The sequence below is a fragment of the Periplaneta americana genome, chromosome 10 (genome assembly GCF_040183065.1).
Source record: "Periplaneta americana isolate PAMFEO1 chromosome 10, P.americana_PAMFEO1_priV1, whole genome shotgun sequence".
Taxonomy (NCBI): Eukaryota; Metazoa; Arthropoda; class Insecta; order Blattodea; family Blattidae; genus Periplaneta; species Periplaneta americana.
The window spans coordinates 51,533,477-51,554,685 of NC_091126.1; the positions used below are offsets into that span (position 1 = coordinate 51,533,477).

At 36.8% G+C, this 21,209-nt stretch overlaps 1 protein-coding gene across 1 annotated transcript; it reads left to right on the forward strand.

Annotated features, from left to right (window-relative positions):
- Positions 1 to 3,514: 3,514 nt before the first annotated feature.
- Positions 3,515 to 13,493, forward strand: LOC138707284 (uncharacterized). The gene is made up of 4 exons (XM_069836602.1): positions 3,515 to 3,666; positions 6,087 to 6,135; positions 7,224 to 7,454; positions 13,259 to 13,493. Exons 1-4 carry the CDS (start codon positions 3,616 to 3,618, stop codon positions 13,390 to 13,392), a joined length of 465 nt encoding a protein of 154 aa, XP_069692703.1. The 5' UTR covers positions 3,515 to 3,615; the 3' UTR covers positions 13,393 to 13,493.
- Positions 13,494 to 21,209: the final 7,716 nt, after the last annotated feature.

The following is a 21,209-nucleotide window of genomic DNA, read 5'->3' on the forward strand; positions in this document are numbered from 1 at the left end:
TTGCAAACAAAAGAACCGAAAAGCGTATTGTGATATGTCATATTTTACTCAAGTTAGGGTATAAGTTTAGAGAAAAAAATTGTTTAATGCAGTTAAAGCCAACTTCCATTATATAATATCTTATGGTGTAATAAATAGTTTTGCAACTTGTAGATACTGGGAAATAACTAAAAAATCATCCGAATCATACTCGTTCATTTTATAGACAGCCTTGTAGGTCGCATTTAAAAACTTCGGAATATTAACATTTCCTTCAGTATATTTGCTGGAATTTTTTTGGTACATTATGTAAAGGATAATTTTATTCAGTTACTTAAATCATCCTTACGCTTTCCTCCTAAGAATATGTCAAGTGTTTTAAATTTAGCGTTAACCTTACATCAAATCTCGTACATAAATTTTGTATTTTAGATTGTTGTGACTCAGTATTGATACAGTACCAAATATCGCTTAAAATGCAGTATCACAACGTCCCTACATAACCCCTGATCACATTATACAGTATATAATATCAGATAGCACATTTCCATATTATGAAATGGCAACATAAAATGAGAACAACCAACAGAGCCTCCACCGTCGAAAAGGCATTTTTGGTAAAACAAGCTAGATGGAAGTATTGTTGCTCCATGCACTTCCATAAGGGTTATAACATGACTTCTTTTGCAGTCGCTAGATGGCAGCATAGTGAAATTGATAAAAGTGGTTGCCTTGTAAGTCCATTAATTAATTAGGCTGATCAATCTAACAATCTGTTATATTATGTGATCAGTAGGGAGCGGATTCATATGCACTAAATAACGGCAAAATATGCATGCACGTATGCACTTAAAAACCACGATATATCTACGTACTAAAAGTAAAAAAATATGCACTCTTAAAGTGAAAATAAATTAATAACATTATAATGTCAATGAAATATCCCATACGAATGAAAGGTACTGTGTGTTTAATAAAAATATTGTCCAGACCAGAGACGGGAAACAGACACTCTCAGAGAGCCTAGCTTCTCCCGCTACAGTGGATACTCATGCTGACTGCTCTGTATACCATACGAGTTTTTCACCCCTGTTCTAGAATAATTAGGATTTATCGTGAAATAATAATTATATGTACTTATCGCACTTGCTAATTTTTCTTTTCAGAACCCCAAACATCCTATCGCAGAGCAAAAATGAGTTGCCCGTTTCAGGAAATCGATGTATGATATTTTGAACCTGTTATTTTGAATAAGTCCAAGGCACATTCTAGCAACTGTATGGTTTTTGTTTTGCCCTGGTGCTCCGTCAGAAAATAAATGGATTTCTTCTTTATCTTTAAGAAGGTTGTTCTCAAAGTAGTTGTATAAAAATGAGCATACATCATTGACACAAAATTTCCTTTGTAATTTTTATATGGCAATCCGTGAACTCTAAAATGTTTGATGATATGTCTTGTGAAACTCGTTTGATTGAGTTTTCGTCTGGGAGACATTTTATAAACTACTCAAGCGTGGTAAAGCACACGATTAATAATATCATTGTTAACATGAAGCCCACTCAACAATGAGCAATATTTACTGTTTCCTCCAGAAAGAGCCGTGAGAGTGGCACCATTATACTGGGCAGGAAGGAACTAAGTCTTGGAGATAATTCCTTTCAGAACAGTACAGCTCACAGTTACTTAACGATTCTTCCGTTTCTGCCAGTGTTACGCAGTTCCTTTCAACACAGTACGATGCACCTTGGTGAATTACTAAGGATACAGTGAAAAAACGAAAATCGTCAAAAATGGACTTAGTTCCTTTCTGCACCGACTGATTCAATTATAATCTTAAGACTCCAACTTTAACTGTGTTCGCAATTCAGGATAGAACTAAAGCAACGATAAAGAAATTAAACTTATAAGGGTGCTATTCATAGACATTTCGCAGCACGCGCTACGACCGTGCTAAACTAGTCCCGGCTATCCACTGGTTACTTGTACAGAATTCAAATCATATCCTATCGCTAACACTGGTTTATGAATACGAAAAACGCTGATCATCCACCGGAAGCCCACGCTAAGAATGTCTATGAATACGGCCCTTAGGTTGAGTTATCAACCAGGAGTTCAATTCATTTCCCACTCTCAGTGACTTTTTAGAGACATGTGATGATGAATTCGCGTCCGATATCTTTGGAAGTATAAAAATATTGTTTATCTTCATTGATTGACATTAAAATCAAGGGAATAGGGTCCGTTATTCTTTCTGTAATTAAAAAAAAATGTATGAAAAATCACTTTTTGCGTCAGAATGCAAAAGGAAGTAGGCCTAAGCGGCAAAATATGGATTTTTAGGTTATGCTTGTTTTGATGTCTGTATTACCGAATTGCATGGATGCATAGTTGCGCATATATTTCGATATTTAAAGGAAGTAAGTCATACAGCTGTATGCAAAGTGAAACATTTATCTCACCATATTTCAAAATGGAGATTTTTACTAACTTCCTTCTGGCTTCTGAGATAAGCCTTCTTGGTCACAAAGTTAATAATAGTTTAGCCTACCCGTAAAAATTACGAGATCTGTTAGAATATTATTATAATTATCTTCTGATTTGAGCTTGACCGTTTCTTACAACGTTCCTCTTGCAGTTTTGGTTGCATTCACCACCCACATATCCCGATGTTTCCCGAATACAACACATGTCATTTGCATCGGCATTCTTTTGTGAGAGTAGTAGGCCTACGTTTTCTGCTCTGGTATTCTTGAAGAACAAAATAATATAGAAGTGAATTAAATGTTGAGATACTTGCATTTGAGCCCGACTTCGCAAAGCAACATCAAAAACTCATCGATAACTTTATGGTAATTCTAAAAAATTGGTTTAAATTTTCAAAACAAAGACATCAACCGTCTCACCGATAACCTTGTGGTAAGTCTAAACTGGTTACATTTTTCACGGCATATAGGCCTACATGATATAGCGTAAAATAATTTGTATGTATTCACTTTCAGATTATAGGCCTATTCCGCCAAAAATAAATGTGAGCTTTTTTTTTCTGTTTGTTTACCTTTCTTTCCTTTGTTTTACTTATACTAATACAATCACAACACCCATGCCCGAGGCGGACTCAAACCCACAACCCTTCGGACCAAGCGATAGGGACATACCGTGCCCCTACCGCTTGAGCCATCCGGGCCGGCAGTACACATGTCATTTGCATCGGCATTCGAGCTTCAAGGGGTCCGTGACACTAAAAAGTTCGAGAACCATTGCCCTAGTGTTTACAAATATAATTTTGAAAGGCATAATTTGGTATTTGTTTAATAACAATATCGTGTTTGTATATCACGACATACCTTGTAAGTAGCTTTTCCAAGCACTTCGTATCGCGTGGCACTTTGCATGTCGCTTGGAGTATGCGTGTATCACAAGCACTGCCCACGGGAGAGGCGGTTCTGGCTTAAAGACGTCAGAAGGCTTATCTCTTTCGAGCTGGTATTCCTTATTTTGTGTGTTGCATTGTTTAAAAAGTCAATAGAAGTAATTATAGTCAAGGTGAAAATAATTTATCTGATTCTGCAGACATCCACAAGGTTGTACCGTCGTCACTTCAGTTCCAGTGAACGTGTAGAAGATATTCCTAGAGGAATGGCCACTTGTGCTTCTATATTGATTAGCGCTTTTGTCCTGTTATGGAAGGTATTTATAAATTATATTTTATAAACGAAATCTAGAGAAAATTGAGAGATATTGAGGAGGGTTCATGCGTGACCAAGAAGACAGCAGAGAGAAATATAAATATATACCGGTAATGAAAATTGAGGGAATTCGGGATAGCTCGCTTGTAGAGCTGTTAATGGCACTTGCTTTGCACAAATTTTCGAACAATTATTCAATTTCTGAATACAAAAACGGCCGGGGTTTTATGCTGACTATTACACTTGTACTATGTCACACTACTTTTGACCAATAAAACGGTACGAAAGGAAGTGTTTCAACCAATCATGGCTGTTTATCGTTAAAATGTTATCACTTCCCTAGAATTCGTTTGTTTTATAACTTCCCTAGCATTTGTTTACTTTTATCACTTACCTAGTATTTGTTTCTTTGTTTGCCATCATTTCAAAATACAAATTCTTTATGGTACTATAAAACATGCTTTGCTATCGTCATTTGTTTACTGCATAGATAGTCAACTGAAAATGGCGGCTACGTTTAACGTTTTGGTGAACCTAACATTATTGAAATAGAATTTCAGTAGTAAGTCAATATTTTGTTATATTAGAGTACTTTACTTCTTCTAATATTTATATTCTTTCTTCTAATCTTTATATAATTTCTTCTAATCGTGTAATAGTCAATTAAATCCCACTCGAGTTTTGATTTTCTCTGGATAAATCAAAATCTCTAGTGAGATAACTGTTGATAATTCACGTTCCTCCTAACGTTAGTCTACGGTTAATAACAGGGAGTTCTTCCTTCTTGCACCTCAAACTCAATTCATGGTGTGTTGCAGGCTAGATGTAAAATATAGAGAAAGACTAAGTACAGAGGAAAACTAATCTGAACAGTTACGACAAATTAGGCGTTCTTGCAAAATATTTTGAGATTGATAGAAAGACAATTTTGAAGGAATGAAGAGAAAAGGGGCCTAACTTAGTGGAACATATATTTCGTGGAGATGGTCTATCGTTAAACATCAGTTCACGGAATAAATCTTTGCCATATTCAAAATTTACAGTTCTCTGTTAGTCTGTGGGTAGTAACAATTCTTTACGTATTTTTCAAATTGTGTTTTTACTAAACCCGATACTTGCCATTGCTCTTTCTATTGTTTTTACAACATGTATTTTTTCTCTTCTTGTTTACCTTTATCGCGAAACTTGATTACGTTGTACGTAACCAGATTAACTTGTTCGTGAAAAAACTTATTACGTTCCATTGCAACACGAGTGTACAAGCCGACTGGGAGGGAACGGGAATGTACTCACAGCTACAGCAGATAAACAGTATACTGAGTGTTCATTTCAAAGTGTGTCATGACGTCACTGTTGATGAGTCAGCGATTTGAAGCGAGTTTCAGCTTTTGTGTCAGAGAAATTGCCTATTAATTAAGGCGTTCAATCTGAACTTGAGAACGTGTACGGTATAACTTGAACGTCGTAGCAACAGATGGCGGTCTGTACGGTCTGTGTGCTACCATAACCTCTTTCGAACTGTGTTTTGCGCTGCCAAGTCGTACGCAGGGTATTTGTTATCATCGGTTGCGTACGGCAACATTCCACAACACAAATCAAATGCTCCGTGTCCATGTTGACCGTCGAAGTTAATGTCAACAAATACGTAAGTAGTCGTCTTAACCCTCTCCCCATATCCCGACAGTAAGAAAAAACTCACCTCAGTTCATGGTTCGAAACAGTTCACATTCCTGCCACTACCGGGGTTACAGTACGTATCGGTAAGTACTCTTCTGAATGAACGCCGTACTCTCTAGGCAACTTCTCTGGCAGATAAGTAATACACCTCTGCGGAAGTGTAGGAAGATTGAATTTTCTAGGCTCATCGACTAGCCACGTGACGGCATACATCGAGCCATGACACACTTTCAACTGAACACCCAGTAGTTTGCAGAACCGAGGGGCGTTGGACAATAAGCCCATTAGAAAATAAACTGTAAACAGATTTTAAATCGGTGGAAAAGACACCATATTAACCACATTTTCTTTCTAATTTAATGGAGAAAAATTTAAACTTTGTTGTCCAATGGTATGAATAAAACTGATTTTTCTAAACAGAAATATTATTGGAGTTAAAGGTTTCACAAGTAAGAAGAGGTCAGGAATGAAAATACAGGATCGGAAATATGTATAAGTGAGGCAGCGGCTGCAAAAATGACATACAGACAGACAGATAGACAGACAGACAGACCATTACATTGTTGGGAAATCACGGAAACGGTGGATTGTTGAAGTTGCAGCAAACTGCGCTCCTAACATATAAAGAAAAAACTGATTTAATAAAGATTATGATCATGATGATACGATGATTTATGCAATAATTAAATTGTAATTATAACTACATATTTAACCATAATATACGAAATTTTTCTATATTTCAAGGTCAGCTTCCATGAATGCGCGGATTATGATGACGTCACCTTTAGCACATGTAAGTATGCGATAACTGCTGACTTGTGAAATTGGGTACGAAGTTGAAATGAAGAAAACAGTCTAACATCAGTAGAATGGGGCAAGTTGAAAATTCAATTTATCATTTGCCTAAACTTAGCGTAACTCACCGTGAAGAGTTGAACTGTGAAATTTCGTGAATATATAAATTAAATCCATCACAGAAAAGGAATTTATTAGTAAAACTGGGAGCTGTTCATACTCATTACATTTTTTTTTGTCTGGTATGCCGTTATACCAAAGCTTTGCAAAATAAAATAATGAATAAAAATATGCTTATAAATTATAACTGAACAGCGTAAAGGAACAGAAGTGATTCATATAAAAGTGCGCTATCTTCTAATATCTCTACGTAAAAATTTAGATACCGAAAACATAAAGAACTAGAGGTGGGTTAAGTTTGTTTGAAGCATTTTGGGCCCAGAAACATTCTTCCTAACTCTTCACACCCTCTTCATATACTCCGCCACTCAGAGCCGCTCCTCAGCATCGCAAGCGTTAGCAGAACATTAGTTTCAATGAATGTCTTCATACGTGAAAAGCGACTGAGCCACTGCGGCAATCAAAGCCAACCTTCGCTACTCAGAAGCCCATAAGCACTGCAAGGCCTATAACATAATGTTTTATTAATGAAGAAAAATCCATTTCGGAATTGGGAATCGAACACACGACTCTCAGCTTCGCGCGCTGAATGCTCTTATCATCTGAGCTATGTCCAGAGCCGATCCACATTGCCAGCCAAATGGGTGGGTAGGTAGGTAGGTAGGTAGGGTGGATAGATAGATAGATAGATAGATAGATAGATAGATAGATAGATAGATAGATAGATAGATAGATAGATAGATAGATAGATAGATAGATAGATAGATAGATAGATAGATAGATCAAAGAAAAAATGAATGACTACATGAATGAACGAATAAATAAGTAATCAATTGTTTGGAGTAATGATACGTGAGGCTCTCAAAAGTTTAGCCGACCAAACTAGTACTTTCAGGGATATGTTGGAAGACACAAAATGACCTTGAAGTTCTGTAATTACAGATAAGTATCTTTTCCTTCATGTAGGGGACATGAGCTACACAGAGGTCTTCAGGCATCCTTGTAATAGTACAGCAAAGGAGCCTTGCGATAACGTTTGTGAAGAGCATGGGTTAATTTTCAACCACTGCTCTGGCAACAGATTCTGCAGCTGCAAACGCAAGAACTTCCCCACAACTACAACGACTGCTGCACCAACTCGAGAACCTGCTGCACCAGCTCGTGAATCTGCTGCACCAACTCGAAAACCTCTCAGAGGTAAGAATGTCTATAGCTCTAAAACCTACCAGAGATACTAATAAAAATATATTATATAATCATGTCATCAGAATATGGCTCTACAGCCCATATCGAGCCCTGGCCTCCTCAAGCTTCTTGCTCCAATTATCTCTCCATTCCGAGGCCCCTTCTGAGGTTTCCAGACACAGTGTTATTTACAAAATGAGTTGTGAGTCCCACGATCGACCCCAACCTGGAGGACCAGTTCTCCATATTTACGTCCCCTGGAGACAGGGTGGCCCACTTATGCCACCAGGCATTGGGGCCAATTCTAGTCGCCTTTACGACATGCATGGGCTACATTGGGACTGTTCGTTAACCCCGGTCACCACACGGTGTAATAAAAATACATATACAGATGGTAAATTCCTTCCTAATCTGTCGGTCGAGGGTTCGATTCCCGATCGGGCTGATTACATGATTGGGTTTTTCCGAGGTTTTCCCCAACGGTAAGGCGAGTGTCAGTTAATCTTCGGCCTCATCTCGCTAAATACCATCTCGCTATCACCAATCCCATGGACGCTAAATAACCTAATCATTGATACAGCGTCGCTAAATAACCAACTAAAAACATTCCTAATACTTACAAATGGCTTTCTAGGGAACCCGGAAGCCCATTGACGACCTCACATAAGCCCACCATCGGTTCCTATTTTGAGCAAGATTAATCCATTCTCTATAATCATATCCCACCTCCCTCAGATCCATTTTAATATTATTCTCCCATCTACGTCCCGGCCTCCCCAAAGTTATTTTTCCCTCAGGTCTCCCAACTAAAACTGTATATGCATTTCTGGATTCACCCATACGTGCTACATGCCCTAAGTCTGGATTTAAGGTTCCTAATTGTGTTAGGTGAAGAATACAATGCTTGCAGTTCCGTGTTGTGTAACTTTCTCCATTCTCCTGTAACTTCATCTCTCTTAGCCCCAAATATTTTCCTAAGTACCTTATTCTCGAATACCTTTAACCTCTGTTCCTCTCTGGAAGTGAGAATCAACGTTTCACAACCATATAGAACAACCGGTAATATAACTGTTTTATAAATTCTAGCTTTCAGTTTTTCTTAAAGCAGACTAGATGATAAAATCTTCTCAACCGAATAATAGCAGGCATTTCCCATATTATTTCTGCGTTTAATTTTCTCTCGAGTGTCTTTTATATTTGTGACTGTTGCTTCAAGATACTTGAATTTCTCCACTTTTCAAAGGATACATTTCCAAATTCATATTTCCATTTCGTACAATGTTCTGGACACAAAACTTAATCATAGGCCTGCACTTCGTATTTTCGGGGTTTACTTCCAAACCTATCTCATTACTTGCTTCAAGTAAATTCCTGTGTTTTCTCTAATAGTTTATGGATTTTCTCCTAACATATTCACGTCATCATAAACAAGCATCGTTCACACCTGTGGAGTAACGGTCAGCGCGTCTGGCCGCGAAACCAGGTGGCACGGGTTCGAATCCCAGTCGGGGCAAGTTACCTGGTTGAGATTTTTTCCGGGGTTTTCCCTCAACCCAATTTGAGCAAATGCTGTGTAACTTTCGGTGTTGGACTCCGGACTCATTTCAACGGCATTATCACCTCCATCTCATTCAGACGCTAAATAACCTAAGATGTTGATATAGCGTCTTAAAATAACCTACTTAAATAAAAATAAATGAACAAGCAGCTGATGTAACCCGTGCAATTCCAAAGTCTCTCTGTTTTCCTGGACTTTTGCAATGGCGAATTCTAGAGCAAACTTAAAAAGTAAAGGTGATAGTGCATCTCCTTGCTTTAGACGGCAAAGAATTGCAAAGCGTTGAACAGAAACTGGACTATATTGCTTCCTAATACTGATTTTAAAATGTCAGCATATTTTAAGTTGTACGAGGACTCCGTGTCATAAATTCTGAAATAAACAACGTTCCGGAGCTATGTATCAGCTTCATTATCACGTAAAATTAAGAAAGGGAGAAATATTAGTATACCAATCAGAAAGGTTACCTTCACTTCATTTTCCCCCCCATAGAGGATCTGATAGCCTATGTAAGCCTAGCTCCGAAACGTTGAATATTACCAATGGCGTTAAAGTTACATACGGATATTACTGCATCTATAACGTGGTAAACCATAATTCTTTCTTATCTGAGGCTTCTCGCCATCGAGTGAAGAATATCTTAAGCTCCTGAAATCACAATAGCAGTAATAATAATAATAATAATAATAATAATAATAATAATAATAATAATAATAATAATAATCAATAGCAATAATAATAATAATAATAATAATAATAATAATAATAATAATAATAATCGTACATGAACCACATCTTTAGTCTCTGCTGACATGGTACATTCTCCAGCAAGGCAGGCAATATGTTAATAAGAAAGTCCTGAAAGTCTCTGAGGTAACACGTATGGCCCTATTAATCTATCACCAAGAACGCCTGCCCATATGTTGATTGAGAATCGGTGCTGATGCCTTGTTTCTTCAACTGCATGGGGATTTTCATCAGCTCACACACGCTGATTACAAAAATTTACAGCATCATCTCTGCTCAACCCGCTCATATCCGCAACCAGACTTTTGTTTTCAATATTCCTTGCGACGTAGCATTATTCCATGCCAAGGGTGTCAACTACGGTATGATTATCTGGTATTCTGCTGTATTGTAAGGCAGATAACTGCATTGCCATAAATGGACGTCACATTGAGCACCTCCTATGAACAAGTGTTCAGATCTCAGAAAGTATGTGTTGTAGGACCCATGCTTATTAGACATTATTTTCTTGTTTTGATGCATATTAGCATCTCCTAAAATATTGGATACTTTTTTTTTTAACATCCTGTATAGTTCGAATAACCAAAATCGCATGTTGTCTCGGTTGTCTAGCAGTTACTATACTGGGCATTGGGTCCGAGGTTCGCGGATTCAAACCCGGTCTGTGGTGGAGAAACGCCGCATATGGCACTAGCACGATGGTTGTCCAGGACATAGGCATATTAATTTTCGAGCAAACTGGTACATTAATTTTCATCAATTTCTGAATACTACCTTCCACATTGATGGATTGGACTTACTGGACCAGTTTCCCAGCAGTGAAGATCACCAGATCTTAACTGCTTGGATTTATTTTTGTGGGTTCACGTAAGGAAATTGGTTTTCGCTAAGGCAGTGACGATAAGGACGATCTCTACTACAAAGTTATGAGAGCACCGCAGAAAATCATTGACACTACAGGGGTGTTGGAAAGAGTGAGAAAATTCATACTGCATCGCTGTGAGCTTTTTATTTGCAGGTAAATAAATAAATAAATAAATAAATAAATAAATAAATAAATAAATAAATAATGTTTCATTTAACGACGCTCGCAACTGCCGAAGTTACATCAGCGTCGCCAGTGTGCCGGAAATTTTTCCGGCAGAAGTTCTCTTACATACCAGTAAATCTACTGACATGAGTCTGTCACATTTAAGTACACTTAAATTCCATCGACCTGGCCCGGGATCGAACCCGCAACCTCGGGCACAGAAGGCCAGTACTCTACCGACTGCGCCACTCAGGTTGACTGCAGGTAAATGACGCACACTATGTAAAATTGTTGTAGAAACAATGAAGTTCTAGTATTTCCCTTATCGTTTTCCACAAATACAATTTGGTTATCGCGTAGCGAAATAACAACGAATCGCCTATCTCATATTGCGTGACAAGAAATGATCGTTTTGACCTTCCCAACTACCCGTTCCTACAAACTTTAACTACAAATATGTAGAATTACTTACTTACTTACAAATGGCTTTTAAGGGACCCGAAGGTTCATTGCCGCCCTCACATAAGCCCGCCATCGGTCCCTATCCTGTGCAAGATTAATCCACTCTCTATCATCATATCCGGCCTCCCTCAAATCCATTTAAATATTATCCTCCCAGCTACGTCTCGGCCTCCCCAAAGGTCTATTTCCCTTCGGTCTCCCAACTAACACTCTATATGTATTTCTGTAGAATTAGATTAAATATATCAGCGACTTCGTATCTTCAGAATTCCTTCGGAGTGCAGATACTTTATTCTATTTTATGATATAATAAATAAAATTATTTGTTTATATTCATGTTTTTCTTAAGATATTAAGTTTCTTTCTTCTTCCATCACGGCATAGTCTCGGCCCGTCAGCACGTATGGAATTAATATTCTAATGACAAGCATGAATGTGTAGGGCCTACTTAATAAATCATACCGAAGTCTCCACGAGGTATTTCTAAGTTCGTTAAAATGATTAGATGCTTTTAAGAGTAATTTTCAAACCCGAAGAATAAGTAGGCCTACACTAGAAAGAGAGGCAGTATCAATTGAAATTTTTCTTACAATCGTAAAGATGTACAAATGTTGAGATAACAGAATGATGAAGCCGATAGAGATTGTGGTGACTGTGGGGGGGAGAGGAAATTGAAATTAACTAATGTAACATATTGTAAATGCACGTACTATCATTAAAAATATTTGAGTGACCAACAGAAGTCCCTAGAATTGGTGCCATAATCGGAATAAGATAATTCACTTGAAGAAAAAGAAGCCTGCAGGCTGAAACATGAATTTCACTTCCCCTCCCTGAAACAAAATGTGAGACTGAAATATGTCTAAGTCATATTTATAACTTCGGTCTAAAGTTGCATAATGATTTTACAAACAGGAGTCCAAAATTGAGATTATTGAACAATGAATTATTCAAAAGGCAAAAGCTTGAACTGTTTTTAAAGCCGTTACAGGCTATATCATATTGAATTCTTATTCTTTATTGTTGCCACTTTGCCAATGTCATATTCTTAACTTATTATGTTTGTATATTTCGTTTTATATTTTTTAAGTTTTGTGAAGAGTTTAATGGCAGTTACTTGCTATTTATTTTTCGATATAGTTCACTACATGTCACATCCGACCTCAAGCATCTTGCTTTTCGAGTGTGAAGAAGTTATAATTTATTAATACAATACTGCAATATGTAGCGTATATTGCATTATAGTCCCAATATACTTATTAAGTATGATTTGGAAATTTAACAGATAGGAACGTGTATTTTATTTTCTTGTTATTATTACTGTGTTGTGCTTTTGTGTTAGCTTTTATCTTTCATTACACAGGCTGAGCCGTAAATAACGTAAATAATGACATTCATATCAGGGCGTTATTTTTTAGATATTTCAAACAAAAATGTTTAATACAATAATTTTGCTCGCTTTTGCTTCCTTTTCGAAAAAAATTATTTTATATGAAACATTTCATAGCATGTATCGGGAAAGCCACTGATTTAATTCCCAATATGCTTAATCAATTTAAGAGAGCAGTATATTATGGTATAGTTTAGTTTTGTCCTTTGTATGTGTTAACCTTTTAACTTTATATGAGTTAATGTAATTTTTCGTTCTGAAAAGGAATTTTGAAATTTTACATTTGTTCAGATCAAATTTCTGAATATTTAAAGGACAAAACTAAAATTCTTTCAATCATTTTTATCATATCTCTTAAATTGACTGAGCATATTGGAAATTAAATCAATAACTTTCCAAAACACGCTATGAAATGTAGCTAAAAAAAGCCATTTTTCTCTCGGAAAGGAAGCAAAAACAAGCAACATTTTATTAAACTATTTGAAATATCCCAAGGAATAACTCCCTGAAATTAATGACATTAGACCTATTTACGGTTCACTCTGTATACATATTTGCATTTGTATCATTAGGTTTTCAATATATTTGAATTTGAAAAAAAGAAACATACATTTCTTCGTTTGTTTTAGGTAAAGCTGGTTTTCACTTGCCATTCCTCTCTTGGTGCCTAGGAAGAAGATCTCATTCTTGTGAAACCAAATGTATTGACAAAGGATACACTACTGGTAAATGTATATTAGCCTTGTTGTGTTACTGCAGCTAACAGCAAGGAAATTCTACGATCAGTTTGTACGCAAATGGTTCTTCAACTATTGTAACAAACCAATAGATTTAATAAAACAGAAATTTCACTATCTGCACGCACACGGTTTGACGTAACTCATTATTTGTAACTTATTCTTTTCCACAGTAAAAGTGAAGATTTGCGCAGAGTGTTGGTAGTGAGAAAAGGTAAATAATCGCCGATTTATTTATCGATGTATTATCATATTTATTGATAAACCGCTTCAATGCAGCCATTGTTCAGCGCCGGTAAAACAACAATTATCATGATATTGATTATAGGTTAGAATTGTACACCTTTTCGAAGAAGCATCTATCAGTATTATTTGGAAATTTAACTTAGACTTTATGAACATAGGAGAAAGTAAATGTAATGGTGATGAGGCATGTAACACACTACCAGTACATAGTATTATGAAGAGTAAACACATCGCTTTCCTTCAAAATCTCGTAGAGAAATCGTAGAAGGCGTCGAGAAGTAGTTGTAAGTTTAGGAGCTTCTGCTTGTATAGGCCTAAACGCTGTAAGAATGAAGTATATAGTCGCGTCGCTGTTATTTCCGGCGTGAATCCTCCTCTTTGCTTACGCCTTAGGAAGTGAAGGCTCTATAATGTCTAGGTAGATAGTATCGTTCGCCATTCTTGTTCTTTCGTTGCCGAGCTAACAGACGAGGAATCTATTTGCCGCACCGTTAAACATTATCATGTCGTAGTCCCTATGAAAAAAAAATCAAACGCACTGTAATTGAACAAATAATTATTGAGAGGCAAATAACGTCCTCGTGTGCTTTCTGCGAACGTCAACGAAAGAGCTAAAATGGCGGGCGATTATATTAAGTAGGCCTACTTATCGTGCCTTAGGAAGTGCATAACGTCATAAGCAGCGAAATTACAAGACGCACACGTTTAAATGTAACCGACCTGCAACATGATGGCTGCCGGAAATAAGAGCGACGGGACTGTAGTGGAGTGAAATGTGTTATTTTTAAAGTGTTTATCATCCTAGTTGCTCTAAATTAATATCTGACATCATCAATGTAAATGAAACCTTAGTTCATTGTTGTGTAAAAATGGAAAAAAAAATCTTAATAATGATTTAGACGTATGTAATGCATTGAAAGAATATGTTGATGAAAATAACATATTGGTGTTAAATTAGTGAAGTACATTTTATATCAGAAATAAGTGAGCTTCGAGACGAAGTAAGTACAGGGTGTAAGAGGTATAAGTGCCATTATTTAACTGATGATTATTCATGTTATAAGGAGAAAAATGTCCTCACAATTTTTTTTGCAATGTGTAACTAATTTATTAAAGTTTGCAATATTAGAAATTTGGCAACGTTGCTAGATGGGGAGGAGGTTTATAAGCACACAGTACAGCTCAAGCGGGTACAGACATACAGGTACAAAACAGATGCTGTGTTCTAATGCAGGGGCGAACCAGGACAGCTGTTGTCTACATAAAACGAGCAGCAAATAGAAACGTTCAATCTCATTGATAGATCATTATGATAAATTTCCATATTATTTAACAATATTGCTTCATTTTTTATTGTAGACTTACGTCTAAAAATAAACAATAATGGTTTACTGCACAAAATCACACGAATTTTTTCTAATGCAAAATTTTAATCTCTCTCGCTTCCGTAAAGCAGTATCATTTTTAAAGAAATTTCTGGTTCTGTGATTTTCTGGACGGGGTAAGAGACTCCCAGTTTCTAATAATCGTTGAGAAACTGCTACAAAAGTTCGCCAATTATGTAACCTTCTGTACGGAAGACGTTGACGGTACATTCTTCTTGCCGCATCTGAATTACGACGACTTTCTCTATAAATTAATAACATATCACGATATTCCTGAACTTTTTTCACTTTTCATTTCATTTATTGTATTTTATAGATCTTACATTAGCAATGAATCTTTAAGATGTGGAACAAGTCAAAATTTTACAAGATTACAGTTACAATTTACACAATTTTTTTTACAGTTTTCAATTTCAATTTTTACAATTAGACTATTTAGCGGGATGTAGTGAGATGAAGTGAGACCAAGGATTCGCCAAGAGATTATCTGGCATTTGCCTTATGGTTGGGGAAAATCTCTGAAAAAACTCAACCAGTCAATCAGACCAAATGGGGGTGAAGTGAAGGACTCGCCATAGGCCATCCGGCATCAGTCCCACGCCTGGAGAAAACCTCGGGAGAGACCAATCAGATAAAACGGATCCAACCCAACTGTGAATGATATTGTAAGTTGTTTATCGAATACCTGTACTGAACTGTCATCCGCTCGGCAGGTGATCTATGGACAGGGAGCTTGAATTCAGCTGACATGTACGTCTGTGCAGATTACTGTCAGCTGCATGAACCTTGCTGAACATGTTGTCACGTCTCTCACGCCAGAATATTAACAAATTTAAGCATGCATTATTGTTTAATTTCACGGAAAGGTAAGAGAACGCACAAATATTTCTTTAAACTAATATTAACTCTTTGTTGGATATACCTACTGACGTAACATTCAGTGGTGTTGATAAAGTTGCCTGTTTACATACTACTGCATCATTTTACAAGGAAACCGTCACATTTCCGCTAGAGATGAACAACAATCGAGAAAGCAAGACTAACAGCGCCCGCAAAGCCGAAAACCCGCACGACAATGTTGTATACGTAGCGTCGTTGACGTAAAGACTACTTGTAAGTGTTTCGAGACGTCGAGATTGATCACTCCCGAACGGCAAGCAGCCTTGAATCGCCATAGTTGTTTATATCTGACTGAAATTTTATCTACTATGGCAACTGTTATATATGTGTGAACAATCAAGTAGCCTATTTGAAACAATCATCATCTCCACCTTTCAGTGTATAATAATCCGTTCCACAATCTTTATTTAATTACTAAGCCTTTATTATAAGGCTACGACTTGTCTTTTCATATGTTTGAGATCAAGTGTGCAATCTCAAGTAAAAAGATATTAACGTTATATTTCTTAGAAATGCAAATTTATTTGAGAATTGTTTTTTTTTCTATTTATATAACTAAGATACTGTTTTGTTTGTCTTTTTGTCTCATTTAAACATTTATAATGTTACTTATTTCAATGATGTATGTTATTCAAAGTTACGAAATCTTTTCACGCCGATCAAATGCTATTTCGAGAATGATGAGCGAGACTCGAAGCGCACGAGAATGACGAGATGAGACTCGAAAGACAAATGCAACGAACACAGCGAGCGAGAGCGGCAGTTAGATTTGTTCATCTCTAATTTCCGCCTCCAAATTCCATAACATTTTCACAGTAGGTAACAATTGATAGGGGAAGACCGTACGTTGTTTATTACGTTTCGCAATCGTTTATAAGACACATTAATTTGCTGTAATTGTTCAAGTATTGTGTAGTAGTACAGCCAGCTACCTATGCAACCCGTCAATCATCAATGTTCAGCGTGACGCCTATGTATACGAATATTTATTTATTTAGCCTGGTAGAGATAAGGCCATGAGGCCTTCTCTTCCCCTCTACCAGGGGATTACAACTACAATATTAAGAATACAATTACAATTACAATTAATATTAAATTTACAAATACAATAAAAATCGAAGTACTAAAAGATTAACTGATTAATAAAAGCTACACAGTTTATTGTATAAGTTAAGAAGATAGAAGCATTTATTTTATTGATTAAGTAAAAATTAAACCAACTCTACGCAGTAAGAAAATGCTTAATAAGTCTGCTTTTGAACGCTACTAAATTCCGACAGTTTCTAATGTCACTGGGTAGGGTATTCCACAAGCGTGAGAGCGAGATTGTGTATGATGATGAATACGATGATGTCTTATGTGTTGATATGGCTAGTATGCGGCTATTTTGCGTGCGTGTGAAGAGATTATGATATGATGACAGGTAACTGAAACGGGAGGCAAGGCAGTTAGGTGTAGAAGTAGTTAGTGGGGTTTAAAAAGGGCGCATCAGCTACTATGGCTATTTGCGCCCTTCTTGTGTAGAAGTATGAAGGACTTGGAAAAGGAAAACAAGAGAATGAAAATTTATGCGTTCGTTAAGCCGTAGCCAGTTTAGAGTTTGGAAGGATGGGGTAATGTGGTCAGCGCGACGGACATCGCAGACGAAGCGAACACAAGAATTATGAACACGTTGTAATTTTTGCGACTGGTTGACATTGAGGTCAGTCAGAATAGTCTAACTTTCAACATTAGAACGCTCTGGAAACATTACAATTGTAGTAGGTCTGTATCTGCTAGGACCTCTTCTTGAGACGGCTGTTTACATAAATACGCAGTACAGCTATAGCTCACAGATGGTACGGTTACAATCCCTACACTATTGTGGAAAATCTGAAGGAGAAAGTTTCGCTGTGATTTTGAATTCGTTTATAAATAGAGCCATCCAGTTTTGACAGGTGTACTGCTGAACAGTTGTTATATACTATGTATTTTCACTGTGAATGTGGAGCACAGCCGTAGATGTGACAGAAGTGCAACAGATGAGCTCTTCAGATACAGAAGATAGGCTACATTAACAGAAACAACTTCCGTAGAGAAGTGTCCAGGTAATTCAAGTTCTTACCAAATCTCTCCTTCTAAACATTCATGGCGAAGTATAAGTGAACAGTCTTCAGAAAAAAATAAATAAATTCCGTATACAAAGCTGTGAAAAAACAAATGACTATGAATGCGGCTGTAAGGGATTAAAATTTCGCGAGATAAGCTGAGTTAGACCTAGATTATAGACTTTATGAATAAAGGTAGGAACATGGCAAATAAATATGAAAAATAAAAACGTATCTTCATGTTTTCGACGTTCAAGGAAGTACGTAATGCCTGTGGAACGATGAACTTCGAAACATGTAGTGTATTTAAAATCTGTTTAAAATGGCGCGCCGCGTCAAGAAAAATTGCGATGTTCGTTACGAAGAGTGACGTTGTAGAGGACGTCACCATCATAAATCGTAATTTTGTTCAGGAAATACAATACATTGAAACAATGACATTGAAGAGGGCTCTGTGTTCACCACCGATTAGAGCCGGTTCTAGTACGAGCTCACTGCCAACTGCACATTATTTATCAACGACAGGAGTGAGAACTATTGAAGCAAGTGCGCAGTCAGTTCCTTCTACCGCACATTGCTATACAGTACAGTCTCTTGCGATCATGTCAGGGAAATTAGGACAAAAATTGTTTATATCCTTCCGGGAATAATTGTTATTAAAACAATGACAATTTAAAATATGACAACTGAAAGCGAAATATGGAATCTTATAAATGAATATAATACTTACTTACTGGCTTTTAAGGAACCCGGAGGTTCATTGCCGCCATCACATAAGCCCGCCATTGGTCCCTATCCTGAGCAAGATTAATCCATTCTCCATCGTCATATCCCACCTCCCTCAAATCCATTTTAATATTATCCTCCCACCTACGTCTCGGTCTCCCTAAAGGTCTTTTTCCCTCCGGCCTCCCAACTAACACTCTATATGCATTTCTGGATTCGCCCATACGTGCTACATGCCCTGTCCATCTCAAACGTCTGGATTTAATGTTCCTAATTATGTCAGGTGAAGAATACAATGCGTGCAGTTCTGTGTTGTGTAACTTTCTCCATTCTCCTGTAACTTCATCCCTCTTAGCCCCAAATATTTTCCTAAGCACCTTATTCTCAAACACCCTTAACCTATGTTCCTCTCTCAAAGTGAGAGTCCAAGTTTCACAACCATAAAGAACAACGGGTAATATAACTGTTTTATAAATTCTAACTTTCACATTTTTTGACAGCAGATTGGATGATAAAAGTTTCTCAACCGAATAATAACATGCATTTCCCATATTTATTCTGTGTTTAATTTCCTCCCGAGTATCATTAATATTTGTTACTGTTGCTCCCAGATATTTGAACTTCTCCACCTCTTCAAAAGATAAATTTCCAATTTTTATATTTCCATTTCGTACAATATTCTCGTCACGAGACATAATCATATACTTTATCTTTTCGGGATTTACTTCCAAACCTGCCTCTTTACTTGCTTCCAGTAAAATTTCCGTGTTTTCCCTAATCGTTTGTGGATTTTCTCCTAACATATTCGGGCCATTCCATGTCAAATCAGCACAAAAAAGTGGACTTTTCAATTTTAGCCCTCAATAATGCACGATATCCATACAGCAATTCTGTCAATACGAGAAAAAATGTAAAAATGTCGCAAATTATGTCAACAAAAATAATTCATAACTTCTCTTCTAATTGAGGTAGAATCTTAAACTCGGGCTTATTTTAAAGCTAATGGATCATACGTTTCAATAAAAATAGGGTCCACACCTGTGGAGTAACGATCAGCGCGTCTGGCTGTGAAACCAGGTGGCTCGGGTTCGAATCCTGGTCGGGGCAAGTTACCTGGTTGAGGTTTTTTCCGGGGTTTTCCCTCAACCCAATACGAGCAAATGCTGGGTAACTTTCGGTGCTGGACCCCGGACTCATTTCACCGGCATTATCACCTTCATATCATTCAGACGCTAAATAACCTAGATGTTGATACAGCGTCGTAAAATAACCCAATTAAAAAAATAAATAAAAATAGGTTTGTATCAAAGTAATGAATTCTTTATTGAATAGTCACGTGAAACACATTTTAACATTGAATATCTATAAATGCGGGTCATAAATTATTTCGCGAAAAATGTATGTTATAGAGGTAAGAGTATTCTCCCCTTGGTGTGAGTTTCATTTTGGAAACGTTTCAGGAATATCAGTAAAAGATATATCAATGTATTGGTTTGTAGCACTTAAACCCGTCTTACACCAACACTGCATGCGCACGAGTTCGTACTTGTCTGATAAGCTGCGTCGTCAATCTGTCAGGCCATCATGAGTGGCAGTTTATACAGTCTTCAATTTATACAAAACGTGCAATCTGTTTCAAGTGCAGTGTCGTTAGTTTTTGTAGTATGTGGTAGTTTTGTGCGATGTAATGGAGTCGCGTTTTAATTTATAGGCCTATGTTTGCTGCAATCCCTTCGAGAAATCAGGGCATTGTAATTAGAGGAAAAATTTAAGAAGTGTTATATCGTGGATGCTTAATGTATTTCCTGATTTAAAAAAGGAACAAAAGATGTGTGCTATGTGTCGCAAAGAAATTAAAAATATAATATGATGCTATTACGCAGAATCCTCAGAATGACTCTAGTAATGAAGAATACGTCGACTCTACAGCAAATGTAATTTCATTAAATACAAGTCTTTTTGAACAAGGTATGTTCCTTATTAAACAAGAAAGGCTACAACAAGAGAAATATAAGAGACAGAAATTTGAAAATATTGTAGAAGATAAAGTCTTCGATATTAAAGACGCCGAGGAACCAGGACCTTTCTGATTCTGAAATTTTGTCTCAGTTGCAGGAAAATTTTCAAAATTCAGGTAAAAGTGAGAAAATCACCATTTTAACACTACTACCTAAAAGCTGGAGCGTAAATAATATAAAAAAGAGTTTCTTTCAGCTTTCGAATACATAATTCGGAAAGCCAAAGTCCTGGCAAAGGGAAAGGGAATTTTGTGTTCACCAAATCCGAAACCTGGAAAACCCTTGCTCGCGGCTGTTGCCAGTAAAGTTAAAGAATTCTGTTGTTCTGACGAGATAAGCAGAATGATGTCCGGTAAGAAATATTTGTTGTGACTAAAGAATCAGGGAGTAAATCACGTGAGCAGAAATTAATTATATGCAGTGTTTAAAAATTCTAACCCTGACCAAGAAATTGTATTCTAGCTGGAGTTAGTGGAACTAT